Here is a 17,645-nt window from a genome sequence, read left to right as displayed (position 1 = left end):
TCAACACAACATCCAGACGTTTCTTGAACACTCCCATGATCAGTGACTCCACCACCTCCCTGGGCAGTGCATTCCAATGCCTGACTACCCTTTCCAAGAAGTAATACTTCCTCATGTTACTTATGCACACACTTACTCAAGTGTGCACATTTTGTGAGTTTTCCATTCAAAACTTTTAGGAACCCAAGTTGTATCACAGTTCACAACTTTTATCCAAGTTCTGATGTCCACTTAAATATACTGCACATTTACTTTCTCGTACACTGATCTTATGATCATCTGCTAGGCCACTATCTTTTGAAATACATTAGCTAGTTTTCAAAAACTTACAATTTCTCCATTAACAGTACCTTTTCCTCCTATTGCACTTCATCTCCTTGTGTTGTAGCCTTTCATCATATCAGAATCTGTAAACAGTGTCTGAGAACAAACTACTCTGTCTTCCGTGAACTGATCAATCACATATAAAAGAAACCACAGTACTCCCAGGAAGCTCAGAATATTTATATATTTTAAAAGCTATAAACACATTCCTCCAACAGCCATTTATGAACCATACATCAATTACTAAACATTTACACAGAAGATGCAATCATTTGTAGTTTATCTCATACACTGCTACAGGTAAATCTTCTTAATTAAACTTTAGACAGAAATTTTCAGTTTGTACAACTCGGTCATTACAATATTAATGTTCATAATGTTGTTAAAAAAAAAAAAAAAAAAAAGAATGTTTAAAAGAGAGGCTCTGAACCTCAAAAGTATAAGGAAATAGGAAATACCAACTTCCTTTAACTTCCTTTGGCCTAAATATAGCCAAAGTAATCTTTTATATAGAAAGGCTCCATTTTGCTTAAACAGTCAGGCCACACACTTGTTTTTCTTTCTTAATTCTTCAGTAGAAACACAAACAAATGTAACTTCAATCAGATGCTTGATTACTGTATTTGTGACAATGTAAACAAATAGATGATAAAAGATGGTAAAGAAAGGCATGAATGGTCCGGTGACAAGGACAGTCGTCTCTGATGAAGAAATTCTCAGAAAAGACTCAGAAAGCAAACAGGAGTCATTTTTACCTGCATATCTCCCTGACAAGCTCTTTTAAATACAGTGAACTGGAGGGCAAAGATACTGAAATTTGGGGGTTTGAAAAACCACCAAGAAAATAAAGGCTGACCAGAAGAAAGGAAGAACTGGGAAGATATCCAAGAACATTACCAAAGGCCCCTGACTTGCAGCTGGGAGCCTGCAAAATGAGGTCTTGGGTAAGAAAGTATAGTCCTACATGCAACCACATTTTATTTGTTTTTCTGTTCTGTTTAACCTGGCAATAGAATCAACACATAGAATGACCAGAAAGGTTTGGAATTTTCCTTTTACAGATAAAACATGAGTTATTCCTACAGAATCAAAAACAAGAGAGCAGCATAGACTTGAATTCCTTTGGTTCTCAGTCCACTTTCTACATAACACTGTTGAAGAAACTTCAAAACTTTGACTTTTGCAACAGATTCGCAACTGCCACTTTTAAAATTGCACTTACTTCTTCAGACCTTTCACTTTACTACCAGAGCTACAAGGCCGCTACTAGCCCAGGACCCCTTCCTCAATCATAACATAATCACTGCTATAATTCAGAGGAATACAGGAGAGGACTTGGGATCTTCATGGCTTAAGATTTTTTATTTTCTATTTTTTAAACAGCTGCGATCCCAGGAATCTTTATTTTTCCCCTCCAAATAGAAGAGTAGTTGCTCTTCTGTAGGCTGAACTCCACTAAAAATAATTATTTTGGTTACAACATTTTGATGAAGAGTAATGTATTTATACCTCTCCTTAAAGCAAAGATTTTAATGTGTTTCTCCACTTTTCAAAGTGGTATTCAGGCCATGAAATTGTAAAAAATGATTTTTTCACCACATATCTTTTACAAGCACTACCCATGCAGTGCCAACAGAACAGCATTCAGCGAAAACTTAAGAAGTCCATTATGCATCAAACATCAGCACTGCAGTCACACCTCAAAGGCGAATCAAATTTTGACTTCATTTTGGAGACAACTAAACATTAACCAGTTTCATTCACTCGTTCTTGTAGCCTCTAGGGACTAATACACAAACTAATTAAATTTGAGCATTTTCTTTGGCATTTGCTTCATTTCCTGGTTGCCTAACGTTTTCACACTTAAGCTAACAATACAAATGTTCCATATCCAAGTGCGGGATTTTTTTCATTCACACATTCACTTCCAATAAACAGATTTTATTTTTCTAATTCTCTTAACATTACAGAATAAAACTGCGTAATAATAATAATAATAGTAGTAGATTAAGAATTATTTCACGTGGTAGCAAGTGAAGAATATGTATTTTAAGAGATATATGGCCAAAATGCTTTCACAAAACTCAAACTAATACCCATTTTAATTTCTGTGTTCAAGGTAGCAGACAGAAGTGTTTATAGTTAGCATCTGGATACCATCACTACACAGAACTATCCAATGGATTATTCTGGTATTTTAAAGGTCTGCAAGTGACATTATTAATCACAAATTCTACTCTTTCAGGTTCACAGCCTCATCACATAAACCATAAAAGAAGAAAAAAGGGGAAAAAAAAAAAAAAAGAAAAAAAAAGCTTAAGATTTTCATATACATGGTTTCTGTCAATTTGAATGTAGTATACTAACTCCCCTCTTCAGGATGCTCATAAAGAACATCTGTGCAGCCTCTCTCAGTGAGAATATAATGTTGCCCTTCCCAAATGCTGATCACTTCACGCAACTCCTTGTTCAACTGTTGACAGAAACGCCAATAAATCAACATAAGAGTTGCATATTCAAAGCATAAACTCAAAGAAATTCAGATAAGTGAGCCAAAGGGAACAAGCTACATCCCCCCAAAAAGCTGTTTAGTACAGCTAAATTCAGCATGTTTAGAACAACCCATAAACTGAGCCTGACAGCTAACTGCTGTTGCACAGGCAGAGGATACATACAGGGAGAGGAGCTTGCTCATCCCTAGAAATAACTACAGACCTGGAAGCACCTCATGGTATAAACATGACTCAGACAGAGCTGTTAGCCTGCCCTGTAGTATTTCACCAAACCAGTACGCACAGATTTCAAAGGAACATTTCAAGGCAAACAGGGGAAAAAAGTTCTGAGAATAACACACTGCCTAAGAATGCAACCTCTTTTACTCATGCAAAATGTATCAAAGAATGAAAACTACCTTTATTTAAAAAAAAAAAAAAAAAGGCAAAAGCTAAACAGCATCTGAACTCAGTAACTGGTGACAGAACTGTTTTTAAAATGCTAAATTAATATTAAAAAAAAAAAAAAGAAAAAAAAAGAAAAAGAAAAGAAAAAGAAAAGCAATTTGACAACTTCTCACCGCCAGGTTTCAGCTGACTCACAAGTAGAAAAATTATCTTAATACTGGATTACATGTTACACCCATCCATTCAGTCTGTGTTTACCATGGAAATCACATTCTCTTTCATTACCTAGCTTTGTTTCAACTGACATAGAAATCCAGCATTACATATCCAGCATTCACCCTCACCTGGAAACAGGCTGTCCTTATTGCACACTTATATATGCACACATATTACATATTTATGTATGTATGGAGCAGGGATACTAAAGCTTGAGGGTTGAGATATGTTACTAATTTGTCATTTTATTTGAAAGAGGAGGTACGAAGGAAAATGAGAGCCAGCCCACAGAGACTTAGAAATGCAAGAAACTTAATGTAAACAGACCTTTGCACTAATCAAGGCCTCACACACCAAGCATTCATATGCTGAAGAGCTCGCAAGCTTGTGGAAAAAGCTGGCAATTCAGTACTTTCACAAGTTAGGTTAGGATGGATTGACTGTAAAAGCTGACTTCAGAAAAAGAATATTTGTGTAGCTTTTTTCAATTAAATAAGGCAAAGACTGAAAAGAGCACTTTATGACATTTTTGTTGTGAAAAAAGAACGTCTCTCACTGGGAATTTTCAAGCCTGAAAAACAGAAAGCAAGAATATACTGTCACGTGAACAGGGAGACACAGGGAAACAGCTAAAAGGAAGGGCACATACAAGCATGTTGAAAAATCTAAGGATGCTTATACTCATTAATCATTTTTCAGTAAGGAACTGCATACATCTCACTTCCCTTCAATTATAGCACAAAAAGACACAAGTTTCCAGCAAAAAAGCAAGGAAAGACGAGGATACTAAACAGAAATAAATAAATAAATGGGGGAGGAGAAGAGCAGTGGGAACAGAAGAATCCAATACTTTTTTCTCCAGGAAGGTAGAGAAAAGGTTAGGGGATTACTGGTTTTGATTTTGTTGTTGTTGTTTATTATTCTTTAACCCAACATTATTACCTCCTCTGTAAAACATCAGATGAAAAGCAGAGAAGTTAATACACCAGTGTCTTGATCTGTTTACTCATTGTCTACCTAAAGCATACACAACATTTGGATTTCAGCATGCTTATCTGAGAGAGAATGGAAGAAATCTCTTCCACAAATATAAAAGCATGTCTTCAAAGGAATGAGAAGTTGAACAAAACATAAAACTGCCTTTGGTATTTTGGATTAGTAGGTTTTAGCAATTTGTGCATTCTAAGTGCTGTGACGGCAGTCAGCACTGATAACTTATCTTTGCTTCATGAAGCCATGAACTCTGCTAAATTTCTTCAGTGTTTTCATGTTTGATGAGCGCCTTTGTACACAAAATGAACAGGCAAGCGGGTAACACAAGGAGAACCAAGACACAGGCACATTTTGATCTTACCCCAGCATAGCAGGCAACCAGAACTGATACAGATACAATGAAGCAATAAAGTAGCAAGTTGGAGTATTTTTCTAACAAGTATCTACAGGGCAAGTCTCAGTCAGGCCTTCAATTTTTTGCTGCAGCTAAGATAAAAACAGATTCAGATTTTCAACATAGTCTTCCTTATTACTTATAGCCTTATTTAGCAACAGCTATCCTAACACATTCTAGATTAGGATTCACAAATAAAGACATAAATGTTGTATTTGGAAATACAGGGGGAAAAAAAAAAAAAAAAAAAAGAAAAAAAAAAGCCAGATTTAAAGAAGTCAATTATTCACTCCAAATTTTCATTCTGAGCTGTTTAGCATTTACTTCAACTGCATCAACATTTGTTCCTCATATCACTTCTTTCTTCTAGTTAATATTCATCAGTCACCTTTACTGGTACAGAACGAGTGTTTATACATAAAAGAAGGCACACAACTCCACCTCAGTATAAACATAGTAACCAGTGTGTAATAATTAGAATGAAAAAAAGAGAATTTAATTGCATCAAAACTCAGTTTTGAAGCATATACAGCAGTGCCTCATAACTCAGTTGAATTAAGATCCTTACACAGTAGCTGAAAAATGGCTTCTTTTGCCACCCAATTAATGTATGTAATCACATCTTTCTCATAAATGGTAGCAGAAGTAAATGACATTCTGGCAAACTGAAGGGTGCAATCTTTCGCACACTGGCTAACAAAAATAACCTCACATTATTCATAGTGTGGAATACAGAACTCAATCTTCATGGCACCAATCCTCAAGAAACTAATTTCTCAAGTTCTTTTTTTGAAATTCCTTGAATCGCTTACTGAAGCACATACTTGGTACATTACTGTAATCATCAAACAATTCCAAATACGTACCATTTTCTTAGACAGAAGAAATGCCCAACGCATCAATGCACAAACACACAGTACTTCCTGCCTTAAAGCAAGCCTTTACATGTTTATGCATGTTGCTAGAGAAATACTATTTTTTTTCTTCTTCTTTTTTTCTGGACTATTAGAGAAGAAATTTTTCTTCGGGCTTCATCCACACCTAAAACTCTTCTTTTGTTGTTGATTTTGTTTCTGTTTTGCATGCCTTCCATAAGGCAGTGATGGGAAGAACACACACAAACATATTAACAAAACCTAGCTATGCCAGAAAAAAATCTTTATGTAGTCCTAAGTTTTAACCTTGCATGAAAACAAGTTATAGCTTATTCTCCTTGACAGCAGTACAAGGTCACCCCATTGTTGGCTGTATGGTTGGCTGTCATTTCAGTGAGGCCCTCTTTCCTTCTGGTAGTTGCCAACACTTACTGTTTCAATATAAGGGAACTCATATTTCAGTTGACTGGAGACTACTGTATCATTTATGTGTCATGTTATTACCTCATAGCAGTTCTCACTGTGATATGGTCATAGAAACAAATCACAGAGTGGTTTGGGCTGGAAAGGACCTTAAAGACCATCTAGTTCCAACTGCCATCATGTTACACTCCAGAATATACATAGTTACATCTTAAAGATGTTTCAACAAACAGAGCAATTCAAATTCCTGGCCACCAACACAGTGCTTTAAGGTCATGTTCCCCCTGTAGAGACCCAATTTTACAGCCATTTTTCTGTATCAACAACAGAAATTACTTTCAAAATCAAAAACTTTGCAGAACTTTTTATTTGCAGTTCTTCAGATAAAACACCACAGCTCTGTTTCATTAGTTCATTGTTTTCATATTAATGTAATATATTAGTCCCAATATTTTAAACAGTTTAAAATAAGACAGTGCAAGCGCTGTCAGTCTAAGATTTGGCTGTGACAGCGATCACAAAAGGGATTTGATTAGATTGAATAAATGGTTCCCAAGCGAAATACATGTAGAGATTTGTTAATAAAAACTCCAGCTTTATTGGAAATGATACACCAGTACATAAAGCAAGCATAAAAACTTCTGTTGTTTCAAATTCACTGAATGATACTTAGCTTTTAACACCATGACTACCATATCTTTGAACAAGCAAATGCAGCTCATTTACAGATAAATATATAAGATACACAGTCAACCAAAAGAAGCTTCTTAAAAATGTAAGTATTGTTTATAATGGATTATTGAAAGATTACTTCCACAACTTTAATGGCTATTGAGTAGCTTAATATCCAGAAGACCAAAGCAGATTAAAAACAGTTTTTCATGCAACAAGCACAGACTACAGATGGCCTCAAACAATATTTTTCCACAGCTTTAAACAATGGAGTATAAAGTCAACTACAGTCAATGGAAGCAGCACAAGGTAATATAATTGGTGTTGTTCAGCCTGAAGAAGAAAAAACTCTAGGAAGACCTTACAGCAGACTTCCAGTATTAAAGGGAGTCTACAGGAAAGATGGGGAGGAACTCTGTCACAAATTCTAAGGACAGAACAAGTGATAACAGTTTTGAACTTACAGAAAGTAGGTTCAAGTTAGACAGTAGGAAGAAATACTTCATTCGGAGGATGGTGAGGTGCTGGAACGTGTTTCCCAAAGAAGTTGTAGATGCTCCATCCTTGGAGGCATTAAACGATCCTTAAGCTCCCTTCCAACCCAAACCAGTCAGAGATTCTATGATTTTCTGATTTACGAAATGAAGTGCAGCAGGATCCTGCAGCAGTTCTGTAAGAAGCTTAGACAAAGTTCCTTTTGACGTCATCTACCACTCTTCTAACAGTTCCACTCCGCCTGCAGAAGTCATGACTATTTCCCCTCTTCCACTGACATCCATGCGTATAATGTGAACTTCTGCAGTTCACATTATAGTTCTGCAGCAGGTTACTAAGAGAGCCCATACAGTGAAAGAGAAGGACAGATTACAGAGGGGAAAAAGGTGAGACTGCAGAACCAGGCTTTAAACCAGTTCCTGCTGCACCCCAAACTGGGCGTCACAACATTTTCTAATTCTAGGTTGGTATCATCTAGGTGTCATCTCCCCTAAGTCTTGTACTTATTCCACCCTGTTTATTCAAAGACGTGTGTCAAGGAAAGAGACAGAGTCCCAGCTGCACTCATCCAGCCTAATTCCTGGGACTTCAGAAGGAGTATATGGCAGCCTATGCTCTTCTCCTCTTTTCACTTGCTTGGGTGAATGAAGTGCCACACAGCAGGCACAGCCTAGAATCAATAGGACTAAAGGCACAGTAAGTTTGCTCCACTTCACCCCACTACCACACCTCATTCTCCCATACATCAGATTTATGAGGCTGCACATCTGCAAGTAAGCAAAACTCACCCATCAAAAGGTAACTAACCCCACCTCTCCTCCAAGAACTTGCACGTAAAGCTAAAGGATCTTGCGTGCAGGCCGTATGGTGGCCAGATCCAACACTAAAATCCAAGAGCTATTCAAGAGATGGAAACTCCCCCCTCTCTGTGGCAGCAGTAACTTTAATTGGTTTAATGGGATTGAGGATGGTAAAATGAAGCTCCACAGCTGAGTGCACACTTCTGGAAGCAGCCCTACAAAGGCGTCTTTCCACTACAATAATAAATGATGACAGCCAACATCCTATTAGCACACGAAAACACGAGCCCTGTCCTGATTCACTTGGTTATCAGTGCTAAAGTAATTGTTCTGAAGGCTTCCTATTACACAGTCGATGCAAGCTATGCTGCAAAAAGAAGAGTAGGAATTTCCCCAAAACAGATGCTAATGCGAAACAGAGCTGATGCCTAGTGGTATACTCAGCTCCTGAGAGATGAGATGACCCAAAGGTTTTCCAGCTAAGGAGGTTATAGACAGGCAACACAGACTCCAGTCAATACCCAGACAATGATATTCAACATCTTTGTATTTTAATCAAAATACAGGCCAACACATTCACATAAGAGGAGAGACTACTTTTATCTCATTTTTACTGCAAGCATTTCAGAAGGAAGAGAAAAATCCACAGCATTAGGTAGATTAAATCTCCCAAACACAACATGAGAGGTCCTTCAAGAGCCTTGTTTAGAAGTTCTCTCCCTCAAAGAGACTGTCTCCTTTCCCAGAGCACCTGCTGGGATTGCCATAGCCACTTCATAGACCATCATTAAACCATTAGCTCTCATCTATTTAGCAGTGAACCAGATAGTTTCATGAAAGTCTCAGCTCACAACCAGTAGTGGTACAAATATTCAAGGAAGCAAAGCACGTGCCAGGAATGATTATGATATTACTAAGGCCAGAAATCATTATTAAGCACTAGATAAATCCATTGGACAGCTGTGCCTTAGATACTGTAAGGAACTTAGTAGAACTAGAAAAGAAACAGAAAGCTGATAAGGGATGAAAAATTAGGTGGAGCAGTACGTTTAAAACAAAGAGCTATAACTGCACTTTTCACACTAGAAAAGGAATAGCTGAGAGAGAGTGGAACACTACAAAATCCTGCATGGCATGAAAATAAATTGGGAGCAATTATTAACCATCTTCTTCAATACAAGAGATGTGAGATATTAAACAAAACTACTGTGTTTAAAATAAACAAAGGACTGTAGCTTTTCTGCACAATATATGGATTACTTTTCACTAAGTGATGTGAATGCTCAAAGTGATACAGGTTGAAGATGTTACTAGGCAAAATTATGGTTGCAAGAAACCACTTAATGACACTGAATAACAACACATTGTCTCTGCGGACAGACAGCAACCAGACAAAGCCACTCACCTTGCCCATATCTCTTCTCAGAGTGCCCACTGTTAGAGACTGGACACTGACCTCTATAGGTTTCTGCATCTTTCCCCTTATATCTTTTTAATACCTAATGTAGATATTAAGTACTTGGAAGACAGTGCTTGGTTCAAGATTTACTGTTTACACAAATTAATCAAGCCCTGCCATGATTTTCTCAGACAAAATAGACTAAGCAAGACTTGTACAGTCTGTGTTTTCTGGATGCTTTCAAGCCCATTTTCCCATGAAAGTTCCAACTTCAAAAATTAATACACACTTTATATTTGTAATAGAGGTGAACAAGTGGTCTCTCATGGAAGAGTGATGAACATGTAAATGAAAGTAAAACATTTGGGGAGGAGGGGGCGGAAGTGAGAAAATCACCTTTAATTCCACTCATCATGTCTGTAATTTGTCAATACGTTTCAACAGCTTGGTGGAAAAAAAGCCACTGAGAAGGCTTTTACACATACACGCCTACCAGCACGAGCGTGTCCTGCGTATCACTTGCAAGTTGTAGCACATCCAAAAATAAAGCATGACTGAAGTGACTTTTGTTGTTCTGGCAGTAAAAGGTTAATTTGAGTTTAACCACTTAATAAGGATTTTAAGAATTTTAAAGCATGCTTAATTTCTTATGCTACACGATTACAAATACAAAAAAGAAATAAAAAATAGATGTGCTTATTATGATTTGGTATGCGTGTTTCTGTGTATATATATTAAACCACAAAATCCTTACAAAAAATAATGTACTTCATAATATCAAATTCTAAACTTAGTTACGTTCTGTCTTTGGGAGAAATAGTTTACAATACCAGTGGATGAACAGTGGTCAATTGAGAAACATTTACTCTTGTCTGCTCATTTTTTAGTACTCAGTGAGGGAACATGAGGAAAAACTACTCAAATCAAGGGCTTGAACTTGTAAAGCATACAAACCTCTTTTTTTATCCTTAATTACCCTTATGGTCTTAAACACCACACTTAGATAACTCCAGGTAGGCTGACTCTTTTTTAGGACTTCTATCCTTGGATCTTCTGTTTAATATTAAAAATAAACCCATACACTTTCACAGATACTGTTGGAGCCAATGCAATGCATTGACAAGCAGACACCATTTTAAATATATATATATTTATATTAATATAATATATTGCACATATATATATATTACTGAAAACATTTTTTCTCCCAAAATTTGAAAACATTCGAATTGCTAAAAATACTATTAAAAAAAATAAATAAGCTTAAAATTTTTGAGTTGTGAAAACAAGCTGAACTTGTTCTGTTTCGAACTGTAGGAGTCACAGATGAAAGAAGGTGCTATATAAGGAATAGCCAGACTTCAACAAAGTGTGTGCTGCCAAAACATTTTGGCCTAGATTCTGACAGGCACGCACCCAAGTTGAGGGGTCAGGGAAAGAAGCAGTGTAAAGCAACGATATACAGAGAACAGGAAAACACAACACTGTGGATTACAGTTGGGTTCTGGAGGGAGTGAGGGGCAGAGGGAAGCTGTCTGCATTTCCCTTTTGAACCCCGGGGGGAAAGACAGTGTTCCAACTGCTTGCAAAGGGGGGTAGAGGTAGCACAGAAGTGCAATTTTTCAGACAGCAACAAATTACAAGATGCATCTTGTTCCTTCTCCTAACTTGCCGCCACTCCTCCTCTCGCCTTCTGCTTTGCTTTCATGGAATCTGTTAGGAGGGAAAGCAGCTAACCAAGCTCCGGCACACGCACACTCCTGAAGGCCAACTTTGTTCTCTGGCATTTGATCAGACCCTGAATAAATACACCAATTTATACAAGGAATTCTGGATTTGGCTGATGTTCACCATTCAACAGTGGTGCAAAGCATCATAAAATGGAAATAAAAATCAAATAACAGTGAGAGAAATACCTGTGAAAGGTCCAGACAGAATTAATATCCTCATTAATTAACATGAAAAATTAGCACCTTTTCAAATTGTTGCAATTCAGAAAGTAGGAATACAAAGGAAGCTGAAAATGAGACAAGTTCAGGCTAACATGGAAATCCAGATGCTGTTGCATTAAGGTGGGAAAGCAGGGGAAGACAGTGGGAGGTAGATGCATCACTCCTGCTAAAAGACAAGAGATCACTACAAGGGAAACAGATACTCCTGTGTGCTGTGTGTAGGAATCCTCATAGGCTGCAGTGGGGCCCTTACTGGAACAAATACACAAACCCCGACCTCTGTGCCCTGCATCCACTGATACCGGGGTGGGTGCTGATGTCTAACCAACGGGTAAAGTAACAAAACACAAAACAAAGTGCTTCAGGGACTTGTTTAGAACGTAGAACAAAAATGGCCTTTGTCACAATTATTAAACCCAGAGCCTTCAAGCCAAGAATAATTATAAGCAAGCATTCAACAGAGCACAGCTCTACATAAAGACACTGAATGTATCCAGTCAGTGTCAGAGTATCACACCTCACTGACAAAGCCACCTCTCCAAACCTTCAAGGAAGTCTGACCTAGTCTGGAATTAATAACCCTCTGACAGCACAACATATCAGTATTTTTGATGCTTGCCAATAGAAACCAGTCTGTAGCTGCTGACAAGCTGCACAAAAACCGTATCTCATGTTTCCTAGATACGATTGTCCAACTCTTTGACAAGCTTCACCTACTCCGGTCAGAGCAACCCCGAGCATTCCTCTCAGCTTACTTAATGCATACCCCAAGGTACAAAGCTGCCTTCTTGTACTCTCAGCTCCAATAAAGGCTATACATGCTACATCTCAGCATAAGATATCACAGAGCACGTAACTTATCAGAACTTCCCACTCTTCTTCTGCCAGTGAAGAAGCCTGTAGGAAAACCTTTACGTAATTTAACACTAGCCTCACAAATTACAGTAAAGCAAACCACGGCTCTGATTCCAGAGCGTTTTGAATGAAGAGATGTTGTATAAGTTGGCATCTTTCATTTTAGCTGCTCCTAAAACACAGTCGTCCCACAGACAGTGAAGGTCCCTTCCCCGGCAGAAGGCTCATGTAGGTGCTTACGTAACCGCACAGTTCTGATACTCAGACATTAAATTACGGGCACCCAAGGCAGCCACGCAGGAGGGATGTAATCTGCTTGCAGCAGCATCACTTATCTTATTGCTTTAGCACAGTTCTTAATTGACAATGACACATCTCAAACTTCTCAATTAAAAATTGATAGTACCAAAAAGGGGGGGGGGGGAGGAGGGGGGAAATTTAAAAAAAAAAAAAAAGCCCTTACAAAAACCACACTTTCAAGTCTAATGAGCGTGAGTACTTTTATTAGTGGCACCTTTTGAGCTCAAGTTTTCAATTCAATGCCCTGCATTAACAGGTTCCTGATACTTGGCCAATTGATGCACCCGGTGTAAGTACTGTGAAAAAGAACGAAGCTCGTAGTTCAGCCAGACCGCCACACTTCGCACCACGAACAAAACCCACGCTCGCACCACAGCTCCAACCGGAACGAACCGAGGAACCCACCCACCGGTAGAGGCGAGGGGCTCAGAGCACAGTTCGGAGCACGGCCCCGCCGCTCCCTCCCCGAGCGCCCCCCGCCCGCTCCCGGCGGTTTTTCTCCCGCAAAGCCCCGCGGCGGATAGGAGAAAAGGGCGAAACGTCGGCGGCTTTAAACAAAACACGCCGGCCCCGCGTGCTTCCTTCCCTCCCCCTTCTCTCTCTTCTTTTCTCTTCTTTTTCTTGTTCTTTTTCTTTGGAAGGGGGCAGCGGGCGGCAGCGACTCGGGGCGCTGCGAAGCGCCGGGAAAAGTTTCGGCGGGGAAGCGGCGCTCCGCGAGCACCGACGCCACCTGGGAGGGTGGGAAGGAGGGAGGGAGGCGGCCGCGGGAGGCGGAGAGGAGAAAGGGAACTCCGCGAGGCGCCCGCAGCGAGACCCGTAGAGCCCGGGAACGGGAAACAAACCGGGCACCCCGCACCCCGGGTCCGGCAGCCGCCCGCGAGCGCTGCCCCCTCCCGCCCTCACCTGGCCCCGCTCGCTCGCTCACTCACCTGCGGAGAGCTGGGCGCGGGCCGCTCCCGGTAGAGCGGGCGAACCTCCGGCCAGCAGCAGAGCGAGCGCCGCCAACAGCGGCGGCGAGGCCGCGGCGCCGGCCCCCCTGCCCATGCCGACTTGCCGAGAAGTTTCCCAAAGAGGCCGGGGCTGCCCCGGCCCGCGGCGGCGGGCGGAGCTCGCCTCGCCCAGCCCTCCCGACCGGGAAAGCCCCGCGCCCAGGGCCGCCCGCCCGCCGGGGCAGCCGTCTGCGGTGCGACGGGCGCAGCACCGCGGCAGCACCGGCTCCTCTCGTCCTCCGGAGTTACTTTGCTGCTGGGCGAGCGGGGCGGGAGGGAGGAGCCGAGCGCGCGTCCAACCCCCGCTCCCCGGCACTTGGCACAGGGAATGTGGGACTCCGGCCCGCGGCCCCGGCGCGGGCGTAGCGGCGCCCGGCAGCGCCTCCTGCTGCAGGCGTGTGGGCAGCGCCGGCTCGGCTCGGCACGGCACGGCACGGCACGGCACGGCACGGTGCGGCTCAGCGAGGCGCTGCCAGGCTCGGCTCGGCACTGCCTGGCTCTGCGTGTCCCCCAGCAGCTCGGCGCGGCTCAGCTCGGCTCCGCTCGGCACGGCGCTTCTGGGCGAGCCACCCGGGCGGGCACGGCTTCGGGGAAAGGCAGGAGCCGGCGGTGCGGGGAGAACGGGGCAGTGGAGGCGGGTCTGGGAGGTCCCGGGCTCTGTTTGTAAAAGGAAAGTCCGGTAGAGCCGGGTGTGCTTCGCTCGGCGCTCCTGGTTCTAAAACCGCGTTGTGGATCGGGATGTGAGCGCTGCACTCCAGCAGTGCTCCGGGCAGGCTGTGTCTTCGAGGCGGGATATTTTTTTTCGCTCCCTTCTCTTTGGCAACACTCGTCAAGCTCGTGGTGCCGGTGAAGTCCCATTGATCGGAATTGAAATTGTAATAAGCAGTATTGCCATTTGCACCATTATTCCTGCATGTAATAAAACCTGACCTTTCCGCCAGATCTGCGTGCGGATATAGGACCGCGAGCCCTGAGCAAGACCCGGGCAGCCCCAGTCCTGGGATGTACCACGCAGCGAGGGCTGCACTCAGTGAAAGCACCACGAGTCTGCATGTTTTTGGACTTTAGGACCCTCAAAAGCATTCGGTGTAACAAATACAAGCACCATTGCTGAGATTTTTGTTTGATAAAGTACAATTGCCTCCAAATTTTTTAACCATTTTTTTTCTTTCTTTTTTTTTTTTTTTTTCCTTTTTTTTTTGAGGCAACAGCTTGTAATTGGAGATGCGATATAATACTCACAACAGAACCCGAAGCCAGTGGAAACGCACGGATTTTATTGCAAACTGGAAATTCAACCCAGGGTCAGCAAAGGTTTGCTGTGATTCAAAATCCTTTCCAGCCAATTGATCGGTTTGCCTCAAACCCCCACAGACTCTCATGTTTTCTCAGGAAAAAAAAAAAAAAAAAAAAAAATATATATATATATATATATATATATATATATATATGAGAAAAATAATAGAGAGAGAGAGAGACAGGGAGAGAGAGAAAGGAAATACCTGTGCAGCTGGAAACCTCTGTACCTCATTTGGATGGAGTGGCCAAAACCCAACTTGCGTGCTTACCATAAATTACAAATTACATGCTTCGGTGAACACAGGCTCTTTGTTTGGTCTTTGAGAGGATGGAAGTTGCACGAGGCAGACCTCCTGATGCCCAGCGTTTCAGGAAGAATGGGCCAAATGGTGGTTGCAAGTAATATGGGAAGTTCTGGGCAAAGTGAGGGAAAGTAGAGTGAAATACATATTTAGGAAGAAATTCTTTACTCAGAGGATGGTGAGGCTGTGGATGCCTCCTCCGTAAAGGTGCTCAAAGCCAGGTTGGATGCCCAGGCTTGGGCAGCCTGACATGGTGAGTGGCAGCCCTGCCCTTGGCAGAGGGTTGGAACTGGGTGGGCTCTAAGATCTCGTCCAATCCAACTAATTCAGTGATTCCCCAATGACCTGCACAGCAGGTTGACACACCCAGAAGGTGACAAGAGTGGTAGAGGTGGGTGGGCATGAAGCACTGCCATTGTTCCATTTCCCTGGCCTGCAGTTGTGTGCCCCAGTTAAGCACATTTGCCTGTTCTTTATCCAGAGAATTTCTGTGTCTACCAGTGGGAGTCTCCTGGGATTTCAGCCTCTTCCATTGCTTACATTCCTATTAAAAAACAGCAAAGAGGATTTTGATTACTATTCTTTCCTTGACTGGAGAGTTCAGGCTTGAGAGGTTCATCCAAGGTGCATACTTGACCCCACTTTTCTTCCAGGTACATCTCTGTTGAAATGTTACGCACTGCAATTCATTCTTTGCATCCTTCTAATGTGCTTTACACCCTGACAAATACTTTAACTTACATATCAGGCTAGAGATTATTTTTATCTTCTGCAACATGAATGGGTTTATTTTTTTCCATCTTTTATGTTTTTAGAGCTCTAAATGTTTCACTATCGTTTGCATTTTCAATTAAGAGCAAAGCATGCTTGTATTATCTCTTGCATGACTTTTAAAAATGATCCAAGCTAACACTGTATGTGCCAAATGTAGCAGCAGAAAGATGATGCAGGCACCCCACAGAAATGCCTCTCTCTTCAACTCAAAGCTGATTTGGAAATTAAGGAAGGCAGAGACTTTATCTTGACAATTATGATCTCTAATTTAAGTGCCTAATAATGAGTAAATTTGTTTCAGAAACTCTGCTATATGCCCGTATCTTCTTTGCATTTCCTGTTAAAAATTTTCATTATACTTTTTGGGTGTTGCTAAGCTCATCACATAATTTTCAACACAGACCATCACTGAGTTTGGTGAACTGACAAATGTGTACCATAATGTACCATCTCACAGAAAAAACACCATAAATTATCAATAATAATCTTAAAATTATTAAGGTTGGAAAAGGTTACTGAGATCATCCCATCCAACCATTGACCCATGTCCATCATGCCCATCAGCCATGTCCCTCAGTGCCACATCCACACATTTCTGAAAGACCTTCACCACTTTCCTAGGCAGCCTGTTCCAATCTAGCATGGTATTTTCCTGTGGTATTTTCATGGTATGTAAAATATGTTATATTAAAATACATATCCCTAACTAGCAAAATTATTTCTTCCTTCCACTTTCTATTCAGGAACACTTAACTGTTCTTCTGAAGTGAGAGGCGACACTGGGACATTTAAATAAAATTTTCTACCCAAATGATCAGATATCCAAGGACACTCATTATCCTGCTGCTCCCACCCAAATGTCCAGCCTTCTGTATTTTGTCTTCCTTTGTGAAAACCTGCCTCCTTATTAGATGAGCCCTAACAAGAACCAAGGCCTCCTGAAAATCTGTCTCTTCAAGGTTGGAGGTCTTTGGGGAAACTGAGCATTGTATTGATCCAGACTTCCACAGTGTTATCCACTAATACCCACATCGTGGTCTTTGTTTCATTCCCACTTCTGAAAAAATTATCTTAGTAAGATGCACTTCAGTTTTCAATGAAATATATTATTTTATTGCCTGGTACTCGCAAAGGCTTTTTTAGAGCATACTAATTCCAGCAGCCAATACTCTTGTCATAACAAAACACCACTAGAGAGAAGGAAACAATGCTGATTGTCTTACTGATGCCTTTGAAGAGCCTCCTGACACAAAGCTGCTTTTGGGATGTGAAGTGAGGTATGTGGAGGGCCTAAAAAGGCCAGGGAGTCACTGCTGTGTATTATGTACACACAGATGGAAAAAAATAATGGCTTATACATGGAGGACTCCATGTTCACTTGCCTACCTGCAATTCATAGTGTTAAAAGGGCATGCAACAAGAACTGTCCTTTGACTCTTGGTAGCCAGAAACTCTTGCATACATTCTCCAACCCTCCATCATCAGATTTAGTGACAAGATCTTGCAATTACAGGGAGCTGTGTGGCATTTCCCATCCAAAGCCTCCTGTTCTCACTTGACCACCTTTCTCAGCAATGCTCTCCTTCTGGGTTAGAATTTTTCATTCTTTACTCGAAGACTGGATATCATTTTCTTTTGCTTGTCATTTCTGCAGTTTTGATAAAATGGCCTGTGAGGTGTTTT

The 17,645-nt window shown here is 41.2% G+C and overlaps 1 protein-coding gene and 1 long non-coding RNA gene across 2 annotated transcripts in view; one reads left to right on the top strand and one right to left on the bottom strand.

Annotated features, from left to right (window-relative positions):
• PTPRK (protein tyrosine phosphatase receptor type K) overlaps positions 1-14,640 on the bottom strand; it is a 392,252-nt gene extending 377,612 nt beyond the window's left edge. Inside the window, exons 1-2 of the mRNA XM_015858508.3 lie at positions 14,518-14,640; positions 13,528-14,302 (exon numbers count right to left, since the gene is read on the bottom strand). Of these exons, the coding sequence (XP_015713994.2) occupies positions 13,528-14,302; positions 14,518-14,640 (898 nt within the window). The remainder of the gene's footprint in view (positions 1-13,527; positions 14,303-14,517) is intronic.
• A 154-nt stretch (positions 14,641-14,794) lies between these two features.
• On the top strand, positions 14,795-17,086 carry LOC116653269 (uncharacterized). The gene is made up of 3 exons (XR_014944053.1): positions 14,795-14,901; positions 15,670-15,841; positions 16,706-17,086. It is a non-coding gene; the product is annotated as an uncharacterized LOC116653269 (long non-coding RNA).
• Positions 17,087-17,645: the final 559 nt, after the last annotated feature.

The sequence above is a fragment of the Coturnix japonica genome, chromosome 3 (genome assembly GCF_054131305.1).
Source record: "Coturnix japonica strain WE chromosome 3, WE-NBRP24, whole genome shotgun sequence".
NCBI lineage: Eukaryota > Metazoa > Chordata > Aves > Galliformes > Phasianidae > Coturnix > Coturnix japonica.
Note: the sequence above shows the minus strand (reverse complement) of the source record. Positions and strands in the feature narration are given on the sequence as shown.